This window comes from Lissotriton helveticus, chromosome 6 (genome assembly GCF_964261635.1).
Source record: "Lissotriton helveticus chromosome 6, aLisHel1.1, whole genome shotgun sequence".
Taxonomy (NCBI): domain Eukaryota; kingdom Metazoa; phylum Chordata; class Amphibia; order Caudata; family Salamandridae; genus Lissotriton; species Lissotriton helveticus.
In genome coordinates this window covers 154116156-154140089 of record NC_136067.1, presented here as the reverse complement: position 1 = coordinate 154140089, position 23934 = coordinate 154116156, and the positions used below count along the sequence as shown (strand labels likewise).

The window sequence follows — 23934 nt, the reverse complement described above, 5'->3', positions numbered from 1 at the left end:
TTGTGCATCTGAAAGAGACACGTTAGTATTAGATTCCTTACCTTAGAATAGATACCCCAGCAATACCAACCCCGGTGGTGGGTCTGCGAACCAACAATCACACCAGAAAGTTCTGGAGGACGGAACGGCCAAATAAGCCATCCCTCCGGACTTGGCTGTCCAGGCAGTAGTGCCTTGCAAACGTGTGCAGCGATGCCCACGTAGCTGCCTGACAGATGTCTTGTAAGGGCACTCCCCGGCCCAGGGCAGTTGTAGTCGCCGTGGCATGGGTAGAGTGAGCCCGCAATCCAACAGGGGGCTCCTTTTTAGCCAAGGAGTAGCACGCCTGGATACACAAGATGATCCACCGGGAGATGGTCCTCTTGTGCACCGCTTTCCCCTTCTTTGCGCCCACGTAACCAACAAAGAGTTGGTCATCCACCCGGAACTGGCGTGTGCGATCCAAGTAAAATGAGAGCGCACGTTTTGGGTCCAGACGGTGGAGCCGCTCTTCCTCTTTAGAGGGATGCGGTGGCGGGAAGAAGGTTGGCAAGGTGATAGACTGCCCGGTGTGGAAGGCGTGACAACCTTGGGCAGGAAAGATGGCTTAGTACGCAACACCACTTTGTCCGGATGGACAGAAAGGAAAGGTGGAGTACAAGAAAGGGCCTGGAGCTCACTCACTCTCCTGGCAGAGGTGATGGCAACCAGGAAAGCAGTCTTCAGAGTTAGAAGGCGTAGAGGACAGTTGTGAAGTGGCTCAAAGGGAGCGCACATCAGAAATGTAAGAACCAGGTTCAAGTCCCACTGAGGCATCACAAACGGAACAGGAGGAAACGTGTGTGTGATGCCCTTAAGAAATCTACTTACAATAGGGGACTTGAACAAAGAAGGTTGATCGGGCAGCCTCAGAAAGGCTGAGAGGGCAGAAAGGTAGCCCTTGATAGTGCCCAGAGCCGAGCCCTGCTGGGCAAGAGAAAGAAGGAAGAGAAGAACCTCAGAAAGAGGGGCAGCAAAAGGATCCACAGCCTTTGCTGTGCACCATGCCACAAATCTGTTCCACCTGCAGGCGTATACCGACTTTGTGGAGGGCCGCCTGGCCGCCAGAATGACGTTACAGACTTCAGGAGGCAAGTCAAATGGCCTCAACTGTCGCCGCTCAATCTCCAAGCATGGAGGTGGAGACTGGACAGGTTCGGGTGGAGGACCGTCCCCTGCTGCTGCGACAGAAGGTCCTCCTGAAGAGGCAGACGAACCGGGGGATCGACTGACATACTGAGTAGCTCTGGATACCAGTACATTCGTGCCCAGTCCGGAGCCACAAGGATGACTTGGGCCCGGTCGCGCTTGATCTTCTTCAGCACTCTGGGCAGAAGTGGAATAGGCGGAAAGGCGTACAGTAGACCGCAGCTCCACTCGTGACGAAAAGCGTCTCCGAGCGAGTGCCGCCTTGGAAATTCCAACGCGCAGAACTGATGACATTGCGCGTTCTCTTCGGTGGCGAATAGATCTAACCAAGGCTCTCCCCATTGCTGAAAGAGGCCTTGCGCCACGTCCGAGTTCAGACGCCATTCGTGATCCATCTTGCACCGACGGCTGAGCTCGTCCGCCCTGGCATTCAGAGAACCTGCCAGGTGTTGAGCCACCAGGGTCACGCCCTGGCGTTCCAGCCATTGCCAGAGGCGCAGAGGCTCCTGGCAAAGGGTCCACGACCCCACCCCGCCCTGTTTGTTGCAGTACCACATGGCGGTGGTGTTGTCCATGAACACCTGCACTACACTCCCCTGGACAGAGGGGAGGAATGCTTTCAGTGCTAGACGAATCGCCCGTAAATCCAACAGGTTGATGTGGAGCCGGGCCTCCGCCGGAGGCCAGAGGCCTCTGATCTCCGCCTCTCCCATGTGGCCTCCCCAGCCCTGGAGGGACGCATCCGTCACAACTACGTGCTCCGGTTGGGGAAGGGAGAGGGATCTGCCGCTGACCCAATCGCGGTCCGTGAGCCACCACTGCAGCTGTCTCGCAGTGCCCTCCGAGATCAGGACGTGGTCGGATAGGTTGCCCTGATGCTGGGCCCACTGAAACTTCAGGTCCCACTGCAGAGCCCGCATCCGCCACCTGGCGTGATGCACCAGCAGGATGCAGGAGGCCATCAGCCCCAGAAGCCGCAGCGTCAACCTGACCGAGACCCGGGATAACGGCTGAAAGATGGGAATCAGAGCCTGAATATCCCGGACCCGCTGCTCGGGTGGACAAACCCGAAACTGCGCCGAGTCGAGAACCGCTCTGATGAAAAGGAGCTTCTGAGAGGGGCACAGGTGTGACTTTGGCACATTGATTGAGAACCCCAGCCGATTCAGGAGATCTGCCGTAGTCTGGAGGTGGCTGACGACTGTCTGGGGCGAGCCCGCCTTCAACAACCAGTCGTCGAGGTAGGGGAAGACTGAAACCCCTAACCTGCGCAGATGAGCTGCGACCACCGCCATCACCTTTGTGAACACCCGTGGGGCGCTGGTAAGGCCGAAGGGGAGCACGGTAAACTGAAAGTGCTCGTGGCCAACCGAGAACAGCAGGTAGTGCCGGTGGGCCGGCAGGACGGGGATGTGGAAATAAGCGTCCTGCAAGTCCAACACTACCATCCAGTCTCCTGGGTCCAGGGCAGCTAGGATCTGAGCCAGTGTCAGCATCTTGAACTTCTCCTTCCGGAGGAAGCCGTTGACGTTCCGTAGGTCCAAGGTAGGGCGTAGGCCCCCTTTGCCCTTCTTGGGCACCAGAAAGTAGTGGGAGTAGCAACCACACCCTACTTCTTGCCCAGGAACGCGCTCGATGGCCCCCTTGGCCAAGAGGGCTGTAACTTCCTCCTGCAGAAGTCGCAAATGATCCCCCGATACACGGTGGCTCTGCGGTGGCATGGCTGGAGGAGTCGCCTCGAAGGGAAGGGAGTAGCCCCTTCGGACGATCTGCAGCACCCACCTGTCCGAAGTGACGGTGCGCCAGTGGAGGTGGTGATGGCGAACCCTGCCCCCCACTGGCGTCACATGGGCCTGAAAGCACAGACTAGGAGGGTTTTGAGGCGGATGCTGCGGCGGAAGGTGTGGACTGACCTCGCCATTGCCCACGACCGCCCGGACGGCGGTTCCCACGGCCGCTACCGCGTTGGGTATTGCCCTGAAGAGCGTGGCTGGCGGCACGTGTGGGCGCACCCCTTCCGTGGCCACGAAAGGAGTGAAAAGCAGCCGATTGCTGGCGCAGGGCTGAGAGGCCCAAGGACTTGGCCGTAGCCCTGGAGTCCTTAAAGCGCTCGAGCGCATGGTCTGCTTTGTCGCCAAAGAGGCGACGGCCATCGAACAGCATGTCCATCAGTGTGTTCTGGACATCTGCCGAAAAGTTGGCGGACCTCAGCCAGGCGTGGCGTCTGACCGCCACCGTCGTTGCCATCGCTCTACCTAGCGAGCCGGTGGTATCCAGCCCACACCTGATGGAATATTTTGCTGCATCCCGGCCCTCCACAAGGGCTTGGCCGAGTTTGGCCCGTACCTCCAACGGACACTCTGGCAGCACTTCCGCGACCTTATCCCACACACAGTGGGTGTAACGGCCCAAGAGGCAGGCGGTGTTGGAAGACTGCAGACCCAGACTAAGGGATGAGAAGATCTTTTTCCCATACTGTTCATACCTCTTGGATTCCCTGTCCGGCGGGGCCGACGGGAACGCGGTCTGGGAATTGGAGGCCTGGATGACCGGGCTCTCGGGGGTGGGGTGGGTGGACAGGAAACATGGGTCGCCCGGGGCTGGGCAGTGGCGTCTGGCCACGTTCCTATCTACGGGCGAACCCGTAGCAGGCTTGGACCAAGTGCCCAGAAGACCGTCGGTCAAGGCCTCATTAAAGGGCAGCAGAGGCTCGGCCGAGCTTGACTGCGGTTTAAGGACCTCAGTGAGGAGATTAGTCCTCACGGCCACGACGGGGAGCTCAAGGCCCAAGGCCTTGGCAGCCCTCATCAGCACCACACTGTAGGTTGCCCCCTCCTCCGAAGCCACGGTTGGAGGGGAGACAAAACCAGTGTCTGGAGAGGTGTCCAGGCCACTGGCCTCCCCAAGGTCTCCTGTCCAGTCCTCATGAGACTGACACTCTCTGGTCAGAGGGTCCTCAGACCCCTCCCAGTCCTCCTCAGCACCCATCTCCTGAAACTCAGGGTCCTCAACCAATGGGGCCTGTTCATAGAAGTGAAACTCCCCAAACGACGTCTGGAGCAGCGCCCATCGTGGCCGTCCCGGTGCCGGAACAGGAACGAGGGTGGGACCGGGGACGGTGCCGCCCAAGGACGGCGCCGGAGGCGACACCTGAGGGTCCACCGTCGACGAACCAAATCCCGAAGGAGGTCCAGCGACGTCCTGCTGCGCCGGGCCCGAAGGCGCCGGCGGCGCCGGAACAACTGAACCCCTCGGCGCCGGGCCCGAAGGCGCCGGCGGCGTCGGGATAACGGGAACCTGCGGCGCCGGGCCCGAAGGCGTCGGCGGCGTCGGGGCCGTAGCACCCGATGACATCGGGCCGATCCCCCCAACCCGCTAGGGGTCCCGGACGGGTCCGCTGGGCCCGAAGGCGCCGCGGAGCCCGTCGGAGGAGAGAGTTTCCTCATGGCCACAAGGAAGCGCTCAATCTCCTCCGGCGTCGAGTTAAGCTCAGGGACCGTAGGGTATGGGGCTGGACGCGGCGCCTGCGACTCCGTCGGAGCCGCGTGGGTGGTGTCACCCGAACCCCCGGCCGCATCGCGCGCGCGTCGGCGGGAGTCCGAAGAGCGATGACGCCGCTTCGACTTCTTGTGCCTCTTATCTGACAACGACTTCGACCTGGAGGAGTGCGGCCTACTCTTGGAGCTGTGGTGGCTACGAGCCCGCGACCTGTCCCTCGACCTCCCATGGGACCGAGACCTCTCGCGGAGCGGGACCGACTGCTGGAGTTCGAGTCGCCTGCGGGACCGCTCCCGCCTGGCTTTCGAAGAGAGGGCCCGGCAGTCGGAGCAGGCCTTGTCGTCGTGGTCGACGCCGAGACAAGTTAAACACCGGCGGTGAGGATCCGTGACCGACATCAGGCGGTCGCAATCCTCGCAGTGCTTAAATCCGGGCATCCCTACGGCACCGTCGGAGTCGAAAGACTTTGAAAAACGATCAAAAGCGATCAAAAAAGAAGAACTGACGTCAGCACGCGGAGGCGGCGTCTAGGTACTCCGACGACGACATCACGACGCCCACGACGCCGACGACGGACGCTGAGCCACAGACGACGCCTACCGACGCGCAAGGGTACTGCTACGCAAAAGTTTCCGGATCCAGTCTGACGCCTGGGGATATTCTAAGGTAAGGAATCTAATACTAACGTGTCTCTTTCAGATACATCTGTTACTCTGGCCAAGATGACTCTTTGGGGGCTAACATGCACTTTACATATTATGTTATGTTAATATTTGATAAAATCTATACCTGGTGTCCTGCCACCCTCACCCTGAAAGATCCTCAACCACCTGAAGTCACGCTCTCTGCTCTCCAAGAGCAGAGAGATGGTGCCAAGACAGGAGCTCTATGAGAGACCCTTGTCAGCGCAGCCTCAAATAACTTGACTTAGGAGTTCCTTATAGGTCAGCGGCTAACAGGGTACTCTTTTTCTTCCTGTTTAAAAGCAGTACAACTCAGAAGGAGACAATCCCTGCCGAATGAGGGTACCACAAATCAGCTTTCCTCTTCCTGTTCCTCTTTCCCCTGGATTTCTCTTCTAGTGTTTTGTTATTCGGACCTCCAAGAGATTTCAGTGAGTGAGATGAAGTATCATCTTTCTTAACCTTGCAGGGCTATCGAAGATCTGACATCTTCCTTAGCCATTTCCAATGATTGTCACAATGTGTCTACATATTGTTGTTCAGACAGTACCTAAACCACTTGTTGGCACACAGTACACATACATTTTGCTCTCACTACCGCTTCTAAAAGTTTTGGCTGCAAATCTGAATCTCTCACAAGCACAGCATACAGCTGAATCTTGCTCATGTCCGGATGAAGCAATTGTCCCTCTCCTTTGATAGAAAGAGGAAAGCATTTCAAATACCTGTTTCAGCTGAAATTGCCACCCAGAAGTCAAAGACTTCTCAACCCATTTACGACCATCAGTACAATGGCTGTTGAAGAACTCTTGAACTTCTTAGATCTCATGTGCTTAATTATAATTGGCGGAAACACATCCATTACTCCAGGGTTCTCCACAGTCGGTCCTGGAGGGTCATATCCATGCCAGATTTTAAGATAACTACATTTATCTAAATGGGGATATGCAAAAAATCTGGCATGGATCTGGCCCTACAGAACCCACTTTGGAAAACCCTGCATTAGCCCAACGTCTCATTTCCCAGAGACCTCTTCCTCAAGAACTTTGACCGCAGACACAGGAGTGCTTAATAATCTGGCTCACTTTGAAAGGCTCACCTGTGGACAACCGCATATCTCAAAGCATTAAGAACTACACATGGAAGAAGATCCAATTTGGGCAACATCATTAAAAACTGGCATAGAGCATCTGTCTACATTTTGCTCTTTCTTGTCAAGTTTGAAGCATGAATTTCAGTGGCTTTCAGTATGGGCACAGCAATGCTCTCTTGCTGTGCTGACAGAAACTGCTCCTTCGCACTAGTTTTCATATGGTAGTGTCCATCAGCATCAAGGCCTGTTCTACTTACAGGAAATACTGTCTAGGCCAGTCTGATCACCATAAGCTCTACAAGATATATTTGTGCAGGATCTTTCAGCCAACCACATTCATCTCCTCTTTGAGAGCATCCTAGCCTGTTAATTAGCTGAGTTTGACTTTCAGGCACAGCAATATGAACCTTCAACAAATTGTTGTCCTGTACCAACCAACTCAAATCTTGCCACAAAGACTGCCACAGATATTATATCTGTTAGTGCCAACAGGCCTGGATGGATATTTTGGGAATACAGAGAAGTATTCCTGAAAGTTGTGTCTCTGATGTATGAACGCTAGTAAGATTATGGGTTGTTGCATTTACTTGAGGGTTAATCTGCGACGGAACAGCAATTTCTACTAATATTAAGCCAGGAATATGCTGCTGGAACTATAAATAACAGTCAAGTATAAAGTATTAGAGGTCTAGTACGCTCACATGAGTTGATAAAATAGGGAACAGCAGAATATATAATGTTTGTTAGTTACTTTACAGGACTAATTAGGTCAAATAGAAATTATAAGTCATCTTTCAAAGAGATGGCATAGCAACAAAGCTTGAGGTGTTATTCTATTCACAGGGAGAAGTGTTAGTGAATGTTCATTTAGAGAACTCATTCTTTCTATGTTTAATTTCAGAAATCACAAGTTCCATATATAAATGCAGATATTTGGTTACACAGAGGTACTGCTAAAGTATATCCCTTCACTATTGCAGATATTTGAAGTTTGAATACACCTGTTTCTCCAGAGTGCATCATGGCCAGAGTCATGGCCAGAGTATTCCCAGTAAGCAGGAGCACTTCAACTTCCTGGTGCTCCTTTATCTTTGTCAAAAAACAAAGGGATCCACTTTTATGAAAAAGCACTGAAGTGTTCCACCAGACCACGTGTTTCTCCTACAATGGTGGGAAGCACAGAGCTTTGTTTAAATACCCCTTACCCACCAAAAGGGTCCTTGATGGCATGCTTCATCACTGGGGTCTTCCAGCCTGTCAAGCTCCAGATTCTCCACGGAGGCAGCGCTGCTATTTCCTAATACCCACCACCCAGAACACACTGCGTAAATGCAGCTGCTCCAGGCAAGGGGAAAGGGGAGTGGGACAGAGAAGAGACACTCGAGCTGGACCTGGACTCCTTTTTCTTCTACCCGACTAGGCAGTTGATAGGGTTCCTAATGCACAGATGGAGAGAAAACTTAAATACAACTCCAAGTTTACATTTCCCACTCTAACTTCTCTCAATTATACTTTCTTCCTCCCCCTACCAGATTCTGCGTGAGTATTTGCTCCTCTTCTTTTTTAAATGTGGTCTATCAGCAATTAGTGTTCTGGAGCTGCTGAGACCTAATACACACAGGGAACACAAATCATAATTATCTTCTCTACCCTTTCAATGCTTATTTAAACTAACAAAACATTTACTTATTCCTACCTAATATGTTTTAAGATGTATCATTCTGTATCAATTGTTCAAGGAGTTTGCAGTTAATTATGAAGTATAACTCGTTTGTGGAATGTTATGTACTCTTGATCAAGTCAATGTTTCTCAGTACTGTTACTTCCCAGTTTGCCATATTTGGTCGCTTCTGGAGATTTCCTTAATGTTCTGCTTCTAGGGTAAGGTACGCGCAAAAGGTATAAGGGAAGGAAAGAATGTGGAAGGTCAGATAAGGAAAGTACGCTAGGGAGGAAGGGAATAGAAGCTGGAGCTAAGCGCTGCGGTTGGTAAATTCAGTCAAAGGCGCTCTATCCACTTGAGGCAAAGATAATAAAATTATTCGGCTTACTTGAACTCTGTAGCTCAACAACTACTAGACTCTCTCACTTATCTTCAGGAGACTGGCGCTCGAAGGTAAGCTTCTTGGAGCGCTGCAGTGAAGACAGCAACTGTGGAAAGTCAAACTATCTCTCTGGAACGGAAACGGATCAGGCGAGGGCTCTTTGTGATAGCTCAGGAGGATTCTCAAGTCTTCTCTATACCCACTATGACGGTAAATGAGTTTTGTGAAAGATGGGCTGCAAGACAAAATGAAGCTCGTGGTCATCGCCGAATAGTCAGTAAACTATCAGGGAATACTTCGGACATGCTCTTCTTCTAAATAAATAACTTTCAGCGGAGCGCCTCACAAAAAGAACTTCTCCTACTCAAATACAAATTGAAGTGCGCAGTAGAATGCACATGTTCAGAACTCGAAATCTCGAGGCTCACGAGATTTTAGAACACTTCCACACTATTGCATAGACACTGGGGACAACCTCGCGGCCATTTTGGAAGGTGTTTTTCTCTCTAAACATCTATCCACCAATTGACTCTGGAGGGTTTTAGTATGACCCTGTGCTTTTTGCTTGACCTCTTCTCCAAAGAAATGATACCCACATGATTCCTGGCACCACCCCGCTGCAGGACGGGGCGTGCTGCGACCTACGACTACGCGGGAGCACTGATTTTGAAAACAATACTATGTGTGGTGTAGGAGTGTGAGTGGAAGGGTCAAAAGTGAGTGAAAATAGTGACAAGTTGAAAAATACCTGGCTCGGCTGGAAAAATAAACTTTTATGTTCCTTTGAGCTAGTATCGTTAAAAAATGGGGAATGAGATGGCGATACTATGCTTCAATGGGTAGTCTCTCCTGTGTCGACATGTTTCAAAGCCCTCCCCTGGCTTCTCATCAGGACCTTGAGGAGATCCCTTCTACACTCAAAATGACAAAAATTATATATATTACTCAAAAGTGTATTTACATATATTCAATACTTAGTGGTGCACATAACACTATACATGCACAATATACTATACCCCAATAGGTATATTGCTGGATAGGGTTATAATTATTCCCAATTGATCCCACAGTGCTCCCGTGTAGTCGTAGGTCGCAGCACGCCCCGTCCCGTAGCGGGGCAGGAAAACTCCAATGATGAAGCATGCCACGAAGGGCCCTTTTGGTGGGCGAGGGGTATTTAAACAAAGCTGTGTGCTTCCCACCATTATAGGAGACACACATAGTCTGGAGGAACACTTCTGTACTTTTTCATAAGGGTGGATCCCTTGGTTTTTTTGACATTGACTTCAGGAGGTCGTATCCACCTCTTATGCTTCTTGAGCATTACCTCGTCACTCCCTCCTTTGTTAATTTGCTCTTTATCTTTGCACTGAACTTCTGTGTACTTTAAGAGTAATATACGTCCTAGAAGACCTAATTGTCCCAGATGAAGCATTTGTAGCTGCCTGGCCCAAAAACCACATACAATAAACCTACTAACAGCTTTGTGGTAGAGTAATTATAAGGAGCCATTGACACGGAAACAAAAAATACAAAGAAGCTGATACCTATGTTTAGAAAATAGGCAAAGTGCCCTAGTCCATATGTATGATACAGAGGAACAGAGTACTGTGAATTTCATTTTGGGCATAAATTGGTATCTGTACATCTTTGTTTATCCCTGGGAGCAACTCATGCATACGTTGTTTAAGTCCCATTTGGATACCAGGGCATTGAAGGATGCATGGGGTATAAGAGAAGAACATCATTTTAAGTATCACATAATATAATTTATATTTGTGAGGGCATGGATTACCTTTACTATGTCTGAATCTGTTATGAGAAATACAGTACTTTGACCCCGGAGTCCGGTTTGCTTGTAAACTTTCTTTAAGTCCTCTCTGAAGTCCATGTGGCTATAATTCCGTGTGATAGCCAGTCTGTAAAGACTGCAGCCAGAAATGTAGCAAGCCATGGTGGCACTGGTTACTTTTCCAGTACCATCCAACCCAACCTAAAATGAGAACATAATTTGCATACATTATAAATAAAATGAATTAAGTAAAGAGTGAACTCAGAAAAAACAGAGATGTTTAAGAAAAAACACTAATGCCCAACTGTGTAACTACCTTACCCGCATCCATATGTAAGACAGAAACCCTAGGCCCGATTCACAAGCTACAGCTTGTAGTATGTAAATTAGTACCTCAGTAGAACTACTCATGTACTACAAAATGCAATTGACAAACTTGGGCTGGCGACCTCAGCCTAGCTATCTTTTCTATGTAAAGATTTCCGCACACATAAGAATAATACTTTGTAGTAAATGCGAATGGTGGGAAAATGGGTAATAATCACTCAAAAATGGATGAGATTAAGGGAAATGCCCAGAGGATTTTGGTAGGGAAATGCTAATACAATATACACCCGCTCACATTGTAATTCACAAAACGCACTTCTAAAGTTACTACATCACCCCACACTAACGGAACTATGGTATCCAATGCAATGATATGCAACAATATAACACAGTGCAAAACACCATGTTAATGAATACTATACAGCATGAGATTGCCTCTAGACCAGCAAATGTGATCCTATTAAGAGTGTAAAGGGTATAGAAATACAACTATGATCGTCTAACCAATTCTAGTTTACTGAGATAAATTCTTTGAAATGTGAGAGTTTAAGTTTGTAATACTGCAATATGTCACAAAGGTGGTCACACATTTATCACACAATTTATCTTAGATAATCTCCGACCATCAGGTTTTCATTTCTCAAAATTTGAGGTCAAACATGTCTAGGTGCCTAAAGGTAGTGAGTTCCACAGAACACAAAAAATGGGTTAGTGGTTCATCTTTAAAAGTAGGTGTTTGTACCACACACTGTCTTTCATGAACATTGATGGACCATGACACTTTGATACTCCTTGAACAAAATAGATTGTTTAAGTATATATTTCAATTCCAGAAAATGAGCTATAGTACATGAACAATAGATTATATCTGCTATTCCAGGATCTGAGGTCCAGAGATGGATGTTTTTGGTGATGCGGCAGGGTCAGATTTACATATTATATACATATTTTGTCAATGATTGAGTCAAATAAAACTTGCGACAAGTGCTGAACTTTAGAATCCAATCATGCTATAAATTAGTCTAAACCATTCAGCGTAATGGGTTCTCTTACCAACATCATATGACCGCCTGGTTGTTTGAAAACTCTTGCAGCACGTGTAATATGTTGAACAGCTTCGTTAAAAAACACATGTGGGGTCTGTTAATACAAAAATGACTAAGGATTATTTGTTAGGTCTATAAGCATGTATAATTCATTTAAGATCTGTTCTGAAGGAGACATGAACAGTGAAAACACATAGATCCATTTGCAATCCTTTATATCCAAAGAGCCAATAACTATCACCCATTTTAGGTGTTTTGATGTACTGGAACCTACCCACTGGAATGTCCTTCTTCCATTTCTGAGACCTGTGGAGGGATTCCTAGGCTTCAGGATGTCATGCCCCTTTTGCTTGTTTTACTGAACACATTGGGCTAAACTGAGAATCTTTTGATCCACACCCCTAAAAACACAAAACTTCTACAAACTTTGGTTGGTCAAACACCTAAGACTGATCATCTTCTACAGTCAACTCCTTGAATTGCAAATTATAACTATGGGCTGCAGGCAACATTATTTTATGTTAAGCTCCACTTCCTTCCAGACAGTATGATCTAGGTTGTTGCCCAACAGACAGGCATGGCCAGGCTCACAGCTACTTTTGGAGACCTTGAGACCCCCCACCTCAAAAGGAACCAAAGCCATTGCAAAGAGATTCTCATGGTTGTCTGCGATTATGAATTGGTGGAATGTAGTCATACTGTCCCCTGTGTCTCTCAGATCCTCCACCCTTTGCCCATTGATGGTGACCCACTGCCTACACTTGTAAGTATTGGAAGGCATGTGAGCTTTTGGCACCATCTCTCTATACCCCAGGGAGAGCAGGGCAACCTCTGCTCTCACCCATAAGCTAACTGGAACCACCACCTCCCCAAGCGCTACACTTGCCAACCTAGGTGTCTGCCCACCTGTGGGGGGCTGTGCCCTCTGGGGACACTTGGTGCCTGAACCACAAAAGTAAACTTACTCTTTTGTGTAAGTTTATGATTGTTTGCTAATCACAAAGGTATTTTACAAGTGTGCAGTCTCCACACATAAAATTATAGGACTGTCCTATCCTTTTATATGCGGAGACTCCGCAGTTGTAAAGATATTAATAGATCTTGCATTGGCGAGGCGTCATATGTAGGTAGATGCAGTGAGCTGTGAGGCTGCAATGCGAGGTCCAACATCGAAAACTCATTACACAGCAGGGGTTTCAATGAGCTACGAGCCTGCGATATCAAGTCCTGCATCAAAGGTGCATCGCGTTGCGCTGAGTTGGTTCTGATGAAGACCACAGCTGGGCCGGCAGGGCACATTTAGCCCCCCTTCATATGGTCCAGGACTGGAAGAGCACAACTTTGGGGTTAGGACTCGCAGCACATAGCATGCAGGTGCAGGGTTCACGATGGTTGGAGCCTTTTCTGTCCCTGAGGCTCTGATCAGGAGGCCAACCAATTTGGAGTCACTTTGGTGGTCCTGGGTTCAAGGTGCAGGTCCAGGTCCAGTCCTTCTCACTCAGGCAGCATAGTAGCAGGGCAGACGAGCAGTTCTTGCTCAGAGGAGCACAGCAGTCCTTCTCCTGAGTATACTGAAATATTGGATCTGAAGGTCCACGTTTTATACCTGGTGCCCGCTTTGAAGTGGGATAAGCTTCTAGAGTCCTCCCCCACAGAAGTGACTGGGATTTCCTGTCTTCCTGCCCTGGCACCAGCTTGCTAGGGGCACAAAAGACTAGTCGGAAATCCAGTGTTAGAGTGTACAGAGGCAGAGTTTTTGTGATGTTCAAAAGTGGTAGGAGACAGCTCAGCCCCCTATCAAGTCAGAGATGGCCTACACTGCCAAGAACTATTCCGCCTTTGTCTCACTGTCTGGAAGTAATACACAAAGACCAACTGCCAACTACATCTAGTCATGTGACCCAGGATACAGGCACCAAATGGTTATGCCTAAAAAATGCCAACTTTCTGAAAGTACTCCAAAAGGGCACGTTTCTCCTGCACCCAACTGTCACACTGCAGAAAAGGAAATCCTTCCTGAATGAAACACTTCCTCCAAAGTTACATCATTTTTATCTATTTATCAATGTTAATCCAAAATCTTATGTCATGCGTCATTCTTAATATTTCACCACTACGGTGAAAGCATGTTTGTGCTTTGAATCCTTTATTCAACATTTTCAGGTGCCAAATGTTGCCAATCCAGGCTTTAACTAAGGCACGTGTGGTCCAACATGTTCTGAAAGTGGTCTTATAACGTCAGCGTGCTCCCAATGCATTTCGAATCTTTACAATTCTTCGTCAGGGGTTAACTTAAAATAAAACGAAGAAACAATTCAACTAGCTGCTCAAACATTACTATTGTGCAAAAACCTCACTCATTAATCTAGCTCCACCCTCACCCAAACAGAACTAAAAAACATCTGAAATTAACACTGAAAAATGAAACACCCTCCATGCTCAGATCCTTTTCAACAGTAAATCACAACTCCCTACCAACTGAACAATTTCCCCAAAACTCCGAGCCACCCTTATCTCCCATTTACCTTCTCAGCGCCACAAACCGGCAGCAAGACCTCACTTCACTTTCTCATCACAAAAACTCTTGTTGCTTTTCCCTGCCGCTCGCACGCATTTCATTCAGTGAGTTGGATTATAAGTGCAATGATTAAAGGGAAGGAGTGTAGTCGCTCAATAATGACTCATCAACTTTCTAAAAGTGACATTTTCAGAATTGTGACTTAAAATCTAAATTTACCATTAAAGACGCTTTTAAATTACAAGAGCCCAAACTTGACTTACTTACCTGCTTCCAATGCAATAAGGTAACCCAGCTTGGCCTTGCAATAGTTAAAAACTAACTTAAGAGTCTTTAACTGCCAGGGCACGTAAATGTTTAAGGTATGTGTCCAACTTTCATAACACTGCACCCTCCCCTATGGGCTGATTAGGGCCTATCCTAGGGGTGATATTGGTGTATTAAAAAGGAAGGATTGCACTTGGCAAAAGGTTTATTTGGCCAGGTCAAAATGGAGGTTTACAGCTGCAAATACCTGGCTACATTGGCAGGCCTGAGATATGTTTAATGGTCTGCTTATATGGGTGGCACAATGATTGATGTAGGCCCACTACTAGCATTTAATTTACAGGCCCTGGGTACATGTAGTTCCACTTTACTAGGGACTTACAAGTAAATTAAATATGGCAATTGGTTGTAAGACAATTTCACAATTTGGAAAGTGCAGAGCACAAGCAATATATCACAGGTTGGCAGTGGAAACATATGCAGAGGTCTTACCTCTCGATGTAGCCTCGCCTTGCCCTGTTAAGCCTTGCCGAGTAGAATCGCGCAGGATTCTCGGAGGCGCGAGGAGTGACGCCCGGAGCCGCTCGGAGCCGTACGCAGCCCAGATAGTGGAACGCTGCTTGTGGAGGACGCGGAGGACGCGCGCTGACAAACAAACAGCGCTGACCAGGCCGACCCGGGAAGGGAGCGTCTAACGCGTTAAACGCCAGACGCCGGATTGTACAACTTGCACGGTTTGCGAAGGAAGATCGAAGGAAAAGCCTATTAAGGTTTGCACGAGCCGCTCGTGCGGCGAAGCTGGGAAAGGCACGAAGAAGCGGTGGGTGAGTGGATTCAACCCACACTCACACCCCCGCGCCTCCCGCCGGTATAAAGACCGCGCCGCCTGTTAAAGCCCCCAAGTGCCCCAGGTTGAGGCTGAAAAGTAAAAGTTAAAAATACAGGGAGACTGAGAGGGGTGTGCATCACGGCTTGACGCGACCCCAAGGGGGCGTCGTGAGCAGGAACCCGAGTGCCCGAGTGCCCTAACAAGCCCGAGGGGGGCAGCCGGAAGGGAGCAGCCGATTTTGGGTGAGCACCAAATAGTAAATTGAACGGCTAATATCTAACCTAGCCCCCCCAAAGAACATCAGGACACCCCCGTTCAGGGGGAAAAGTCGGAAAGACAGCCAGAGGAGAAAAGAGAACATCATTCAACCCTCGGTAAGGCAGGCTGGCGGAAGCGCACAACAGAGGTAAGTGAGTAGGTGTGTGGAGAAGTGTGTGCTTAAAGTTGGAGCATTTAAGTACTAGCTGGGTATCACTCACTCATATTGGAAAGCAAGAATAATCCAGGGAGCCCAGAAAGTATAAAGCTAATAACCCCCTTAGTATAATCCCAAAAAAGGATATGGGCCCCAAACTTAGACAAAAAGCACGGAAGGAAACGCATGATAATAGCCTGGAGACGAGTGAGGTACCGGCAGGATCAAGGTCATGGGAAGTGAGCCAAGAGAGTCTGATTTCCCATGGGAACACTTCCGAAGGGAGACGTAAGAAAGGGAAATGCAAAAAAGGAGCAAAAAAAGCCCCGCAAGGAAAAAGGGGTGCACTTTAACATCTACTAAAAAAAAGATCACTGCGCCCATTAACCCAGTAAAGGACTTTCTAGGTAAACATTATAAAGCCCAAAACCCAATTGCAATTAATGTGGACTCTGAAGAGGAGTCCCGCCCGAGACAACAAATAGAGAAACTGAAGACGTGTTTCAAGTGGACCAAAGCAAGGAGGGAGCACTAGAAAAAGAACAGGAAGATGAGCTAGAGGACCCTCTGTTAATAAATTTATCAGTCCACAGCCAGAACTCAATATTGATGGAATCACGGCTCTCTTCATCCCCAAAACTGTTTTCCCTCCAAACATCGGGGAATGAAGAGCATGCGAGAAGAGACAGCCTCGAGACTGGCTTTGTTTAGGGGGCAACCTCCAACCAAGTGATATTGAGTCAAGAAAGGAGAAACAACTCAAACCGGCAGAACCCTGGAAGAACCGTAAGCCAAGTAAACCCAGAGAGAAACACCTTACAAGATCCTGAGCTTTCAGCAGCCCCTACTACTTCAATGATGGACCTACTGCTAATGCTACAGAAAACACTGCAGGGAATTCTTGAAGGATCACTACTGAACAATGGGGTCTTGAATGCTCAAAAGCAATTCCTAAAGAAGATAGAAGCTGAGCTGACGGGAATTAAAGGACAAATGTCTAACTTGTTAAGACCAGCAGGAACTGCCAATATTAGCGATCAAAGTTTAGGAAGTGAATTGGTAGAGCCTTCAGATGATGTGTATATATCTAGGCGTCCAATGCTGGTAAGAAGGAGGTGTGAACATGTAAGAGGCCGCACCAAGGGTAGGGCAGGCAAAAAACATGCCCCACAGGTAGCGGCAAAGGAAAAGAAGAAGAAAAAGGAATCTGGAGGTACACTAAATGCTATGGCTCGGTCCTTTGTTCCATCCAGACCCTTGGCAATAGAAGACATAAGGAAGGCACAAAACACACAAAAGAAGGGTCAGAACAGCAAGGACCTAAAAGAGAGAGTACAAAAGAATAAACCCATAAAGCAGGGAATAACCCCATCATTAAAAAGCAAAATGCAGACCCCGCCAGAAGAATCATATTTTGGAGGTAATCCAAGAGTCAGAAATGAGATCAATAGAGAGGAAAGAGTCAAGACAGATAATCATAGCGCCCCCAGAGAAAGGATATGAGCAGGGGAACAATAAATGGGTCTACTTAGAACCAGCTGAAGAAGGCCTAAGGGGTAAGAAATCAAGAAAAATAAAACCCTTAAATAGATTACAAATTCTGATGATTTTCTCTAAATGTACAAGCCTGAGTGGGATTGACACAAAAGATCTAAGACAGGTGGGCTTCATAGATAGCACGCCAGGTAGGGAAATAACAAAAGTATTATTATACTCAGACCTGGTAAAAAGGGCAATTATGGGAGCAGCCAGCGAGATTCTCCAAGAGGGAGTAAGGGTGATTACTGGAAAAGATCTAAGGGGCAATGCACTACAAGGAAGGAACTTCCTAAACTGCCATCCAGGTCTAAGGAAGAGACAGGTGAGACTACACAAGGGTAACGAGGAAGGGGTCAGCCGACTGAAGGTAGTGATAAATAATTCTGTGAAAGAGGATTGGTGGGGTAACTGGAGCCAATGCAGTTATCTAGGTGATTCAATTGAATGCGATCCAGATGGAAGTGGGGTAGCTGGTGGTCTAAGCGAGATAGAATAGGAGAAAGGGGCGCCGCCTGTCCTAAGTCTCTTAACGTGGAATGTAAATGGGTTAGGCAATGATCTAAAAAAAGAACTTATAAAGAACCGTGTAAATGAAGTAGAAATTGCCTGCCTACAAGAGACATGGGCATGCGGCGAAACCCCAATTTTCGAGGGCTACTACCAGTTAAATCGACTGGCGACGAGGCAAAGATTTGGTCGCCCCTCGGGGGGAATAATGACACTTATCTCGACGAGAATATTAAGAAATGTAACATTGCTAAAAGTAAAGTGTAAGTGGTTATTGGTTTGCAGGCTAAATCATCTTTCCCTGGATAATACATGTGAAAAGTTAATTGTTATAAATGTATACATGCAGTGGGAAAATGTGGGTGAATATGTAATTGAGATGAAGAACTTCAAACAGGATATAGATGATATTCATGAAATGTATAACTCAGACATATTGATAATTTTAGGGGATTTTAACCATAAGTTACATCCAATGAAGGCCGACTGCTGGTATACAGAATTATTGGACACATATGGAATAAGATATGCTAGCTTCCCAATATGTGTTCCTTCGAAGCTGGACCGGGAACTGGTCAATTATTTGGGGGAAAAGGGCCTTTTTTGCTTAAACAGCAGGTTTAAAACAGATTGCCCAGCAAAGAAGACCTTTAAAAAAGGATTACAAAACTCTCCAATTGAATATGTCTTTATGCCAGCTTGGAACTTCCCCTTAGTGCAGGATTTTAAAGTACTTCACAGTGAGGGTAGTGACCATAACCAGCTCGCCGTGAGGTTAAGAGGGGGAAGGATGGAACCAAGGGAAAAGGTGATCCAACAAGAAATGGACTACCCAAAACGGGCAACAACAAGATTAACCGAAGAGTATTTGGAAAAGTTAAAATCGTTCCAACATAAGACAGAATTAATAAATTACGAGAGATAAAATTTGGAATGGTACGAGGAGAAAATAGCCCAATTAGTCCAATGCCTACGGATAGAACTAAAAAAGGATAAAAGAAAAGGGACAATAAACCGCTTTAGCCGACCGAAATGGTTCTCAACGGACTGCCAAAATAAAAAAGGGAGATAAGGGCAGAAGCTAGAAAACAAAAGAAAAAATTCAACCAAGATAGGAAAAAACATATTATTTCTCTGAAAGTAGAGTTTAAAAAAATGGTCCTCTATGCAAAAAGGGAGTATAAGGAGAAATGCTGGGGTAAGCTGCTAGAATCAATTGAAGATAAGAACTTGAGACAATTTTGGAAATTGATAAAATCAGCATCGTCTCCCCCAGCTGGAGACATGATTTGCGTAGTAAGTGAGGCAGCCTGGGACAAATACATAAGGGAACTATATGAAGCCAGATTAACTTAAGGAGCTAGAGTGTCCCTAGGTTGGCAGGAAATTTCAGATGAATTTAAACTAAACTTTACAGAAGACCTGGTTGAAGGAATAATTAAAAAGCTGAATCTAACCAGGGCTGCAGGGCCGGATAATCTCCCAGCAATAATTCTTAAGTCCCAAAGAAAATGGTGGGCAAAGTTATTTTCCCTCCTCTTTCAATTAATATTAACAGAGGGAAAAGTGCCATTAAACTGGAAGGGTGCAATAATTAGACCTATCCACAAAAAGGGTAGCCCCGGTGACCCGCAAAATTATAGACTGATAAACCTCCTTGATATAGGGGAAAAGGTCTTCTCAAAATTAGTCTTAAATAGACTAAATGACTGGGTTGAGGAGAACTCAATAATACCTATTGAACAGGGAGGATTCAGAGAAGGACATTCAACGATAGATCACTGCTTCGCACTATGGGCAATGGCAAGGAAGTCGACGGAGCAGAATGGAAAACTCTGTTGCTGCTTCGTGGATTTCCGAGCCGCATTCGACTCTGTGGATAGGGACTGTCTCTGGGAAATATTAACAAAGAAAAATATCCCGCGAGACCTGCTGACGGTATTAAAAGAATTGCACCGGGACAACTGGGCTCAAGTGATTAAGGATACTGAGGGGTTATTGACGCCAAAAATTCCCATCGAAAATGGATTAAGACAAGGCTGCGTTCTGGCCCCCAGCTATTCTCCATATTTTTATCAGAATTACCAGAATGTCTTAAAGTGAAGGGTAGTGCTAGCCCAAGAATGAATGGCAAAAAGGTGCTGTGTCTGTTATACGCAGATGATCTCGTAATTGTAGATCAAACAGAAATTGGCCTTCAAAGGAAATTGAACTCTTTTAATGAATATTGTAAAAAGTTATTTTTAAAGGTAAATCTAGACAAGACGAAAATCCTGTGTTTTGGGAAAAAAGTGATCAAGTTTAATTGGTTTTTAGGGGATCTTAAATTAGAAACTGTAAATGAATATCGATATCTAGGGGTGTGGTTTGACAAAAGATTAAATTGGCAAACACACCTTGAAGCCCAAAAAGCGAAGGCCCAAACCTCAATTGCTGGTCTAAAAATGTTTAACCGGGACTATGGGGATAAATCTCATCGACCATTATTAAAAGCTTTCAATGCAATGATACCACCACAAGTACTCTATGGAGCAGAAATCCTTTATTTGAGCGGTAAGGGAGTCTGGGACCTAGAGGAAGGAATATGCTTGAATATGCTTGAAAAATCTCTTATCCCTCCCCCCATCAGCAATGGTGCAAGCCATAAGAACAGAGATAGGGACAACAGCTTGGGGGGTTCACGCACAAGGTGCAGTATTTAGATTTTGGAAACGCCTTGAAAATGACCAAAAAGTTGCCCATTGGTGTCGGAAAGAAATACAACACAGTAACTTAAAATGGGCAAAAATGTGTAGGAAGAAAATGATTCAGGCCTGAGAAAATATAAATGTGGATATATGCCGTGATTCCCTAACAATAGAGTGCTCAAAATATGATCTAAAAATTAATGGACAAGCTGCTACCAGAAGCATGGATAGGGAATATCTTGGTAAGAAAAGATCAGTGGCATTTATGATGAATGCATGGGCAAAAGAAACCTGGTTCCCATACTTAGATCTCTTGCCAAACCGGTGGTTTAGATAAGAGATCTTAAGGCTACGCATTGGGATTAACCCATGGATACCAAATAAAGAAGCAAAAAACAAAAAGTTAGACCTTAATGGACATTGTAAATGCAGGCTGGGGACAAAAGGGGATACCGTGCACGTTTTGTTGGATTGTATAAATGTCTTAGATCAACGTAAACTTTGGCTGCGTCCAATCTTTATAAAATATGATATAAGAACTAGGAGACAAGCACTTGAGCTACTTACAGAACTCCCAAGTATTGATATTGCAATTGCACTTAGAAAATTTATAAAGATGGTACAGAGTTTTAAACAGAATCTTGTCATCTTGTCTAGAGATAATTGGTTTTATTACTTTTATTAGGATAAAAAAAAAAATCAATTATCAATTATATGTGCACCCAGTTTTAAATGTCATATCTTGGGGAAGATCATTTATATTTATTAACTAAACAAAAGGAATGAGATTTTATTTACAAATTTGTATGAATTGCTGCCGTTGGAAAACATTTTAACTCAATTAAGTGTGATGTATTGGTTTAAAGATTAAGATCTAAATAAATTTATCCTTTTGACTTGACTTGATATGCAGAGTTCTAAGACATACACAAATGAATTCAGCAAACATAGGAGGAGTGAGGCAAAACATTTGCAGGAAGACTGCCCTAAGGCTGACTGGTTTAACAGCTGTTCAGACCTACTGCTATGGGTTTTGCAAATGGGTGTCTTTCTGGTTTCCATTGTCATATGCTACACTTCCTGAGTAAGCTAAAGAACCTGGAGTCTGATGTACTAATCTTTCTAAACAAGATGTGCAAATTGCACACTGACTGGTTTACCGCTATAGATGTAGTTTGTGATATTTGTGAGGTGAACTATGTACAAAATGGTTGCATTGCAAATTGCCCCCTCACAAAGGGTCCCAAAAGACCACTCTAAGCAATATTATTTAAGAAGGTACCAATTTGCAGGCATGGTGGCCTGCAAGTGACAAAAGAATTCCAACTCCATACTAGCATTCCCAAATGGGAATTTATTTTTTATAAGCAGCCCCGGTCCTTTAAAAGGACTGGTACTGCTTTAAAAAAAGTTTCCATTTGAAAAGACAGAAAACATTGGGGGAAGCATGCAGTAGTTTCTTTGACTATTGTTCTTCCCTCCATGAGGCTGTTTGATGCAAATTTGATACCACCGCAACTAGGGTGTCAGTGCCTGGTCAGTGATTTGCAACTGCAATTGCAGTCACAAATCAATGAAACACATCATTGCCCCATAGAAGTAGATGCCCCTTTAATGCAACATCCTAATTGTGATTCAGAATGAGTCACAGAGCCACTTTTGTTGGATCAGAGAGACTTTTCCGACAAGCAAAATACGTTTTGTACATTCCACAACACTCTTTTAGTGGCAAGAAACCCTGTGATTTTGCAACCTGTAGGGGTTGAGATCACAAAAGGTGGTTGTACATTGGGCTCCAATATCCTTTTCTCTCAAGAGACACATGTGCAGACTGATTGGAGCTAAGAGGAGGTGCAGCTCTGATATCCAACATATATTGGATCAGGATCTAATATGCATTTACCACATCCGATGCACCCAAGATATAGTGACAATAATCATAGGTACTTTGCTTATCTCACTCTTTTAATATACCGTGTGATTAAGGGAAATTGGTGTCAAAGTATAAAGCAGACAATCTGTCACATGGTCCGGCTCTAGACAGTTGACCAATCAGAATGGATCCCCGGTACCATTCTGTATTCTAATGAGGGGCGCTTGGTGTCCCTGATTGGGAAGTCGACCTATTTATGAGTGTTTCCAGCAACCAAATGTCTGTAGGACGTGTGACCACTTTGTCTCTTGTTATGTGGCAGGCTTGGATTATCTAACTATTTTAGATAGCTAGTATTTGAACATTGCATCTTTGCAAAGGGATAATGATTGGATACTTACGAGTTTATATTTCAAAATGAGGCTTATTGTCTTGACCATGACCTCCTGGCAGGTCTTGCACAAGAGCCTGCAAAGCTAGTCTGATAGATGTCATAACAGATCACTGACCTCTTACCCAAAAGGTCCACACCCAGACCCTGACTGTGACTAAATAGCATGCCTCTGTATAAGGTCACTTGAATCTAGCAGCTCAGATGTCTACTATCTGGTAGTCAGAATATACACCCTGTGTTTCTGTTTTGAGACCATGTCCTTCTTGGGCCCCCATGATGTGGAATATGTAAAGTGTTGCATTAGAGATCATGCTGGCGCATACAATGTGAGGTAGAGGTTGGAATGTCACAGAGGTCTTGCATGGTGGGCATGGTCTTTGCAACTGTGTGTCTGGTACTGCCACAGTACATTTCCATCTTTGTGGGGTTGCTATGATGACCTTGCCTATTCTTGATATTCATCAAATTTCCAAAACCAGTATACTGTGCAGCATTATTTGGAAACCTCCTGCTCTAATAAAGCCTGCCATCCTGACTCCTTATCATGCTTGTGCAGATGGTGACTGCTGATGAATGTGTTATGAACAGTGTGAGCTAAGCAGATCCAATAAGAACTAACCCTGAAATGTAACACACGTTAGTCTTCTACATGTCATGTTTTTGACTTGGCCTAAAAACATCAAGGATGTGGAAACATGCATTCCGTAAGCTGATACCACCTTGCCAGCCTCCTTCTGTAGAATATTCACTATTTCAAATGTACAACCTTTCAGCCCTGTGATCCTGGTAGATTCCTGCATCTGAATGAGAAAAACGATTAATCAAATCCTTTCCTGCTGAACTGGTACTATTTCCACTGCCTCAAATTCAGTCCTAATTGAACCCCATAATAGAGAAATTGTTTGCATTTCTTGGCCATCAATGTGTTGTTTGGAGGACAAGGTGAACGGTAGCCTTGAAATCAAGGCTGCACAAGTTTTTTTACTATTTTCACAAATGTTGGCTCTGATTCAACATGTCTCCGTTTATGGAGCCTGGCAAATAGCCTTCTTCCCATCAAGGAGGTTTGGCTGTATGTATGAGATGAATATATTGCTATTAAAGCAATACATGCTCTAAATCAGTGAGGTTTATAAATGAGTGCATGGGAGGAAGTGAGGCTAGAGGGTAGGTGTGCATGGGAGGACGAATTACAGCAGAGCTATTAGAGGAACGAGGAGAGTGAACTATAGCTAGACATATGGGTTGTTGTAG

At 46.1% G+C, this 23934-nt stretch overlaps 1 protein-coding gene across 1 annotated transcript in view; it reads right to left on the bottom strand.

Annotated features, from left to right (window-relative positions):
- DNAH14 (dynein axonemal heavy chain 14) overlaps positions 1–23934 on the bottom strand; it is a 1144348-nt gene that overhangs the window by 477337 nt on the left and 643077 nt on the right. The window contains exons 55-56 of the mRNA XM_078647362.1: positions 11659–11745; positions 10282–10479 (exon numbers count right to left, since the gene is read on the bottom strand). Of these exons, the coding sequence (XP_078503488.1) occupies positions 10282–10479; positions 11659–11745 (285 nt within the window). The remainder of the gene's footprint in view (positions 1–10281; positions 10480–11658; positions 11746–23934) is intronic.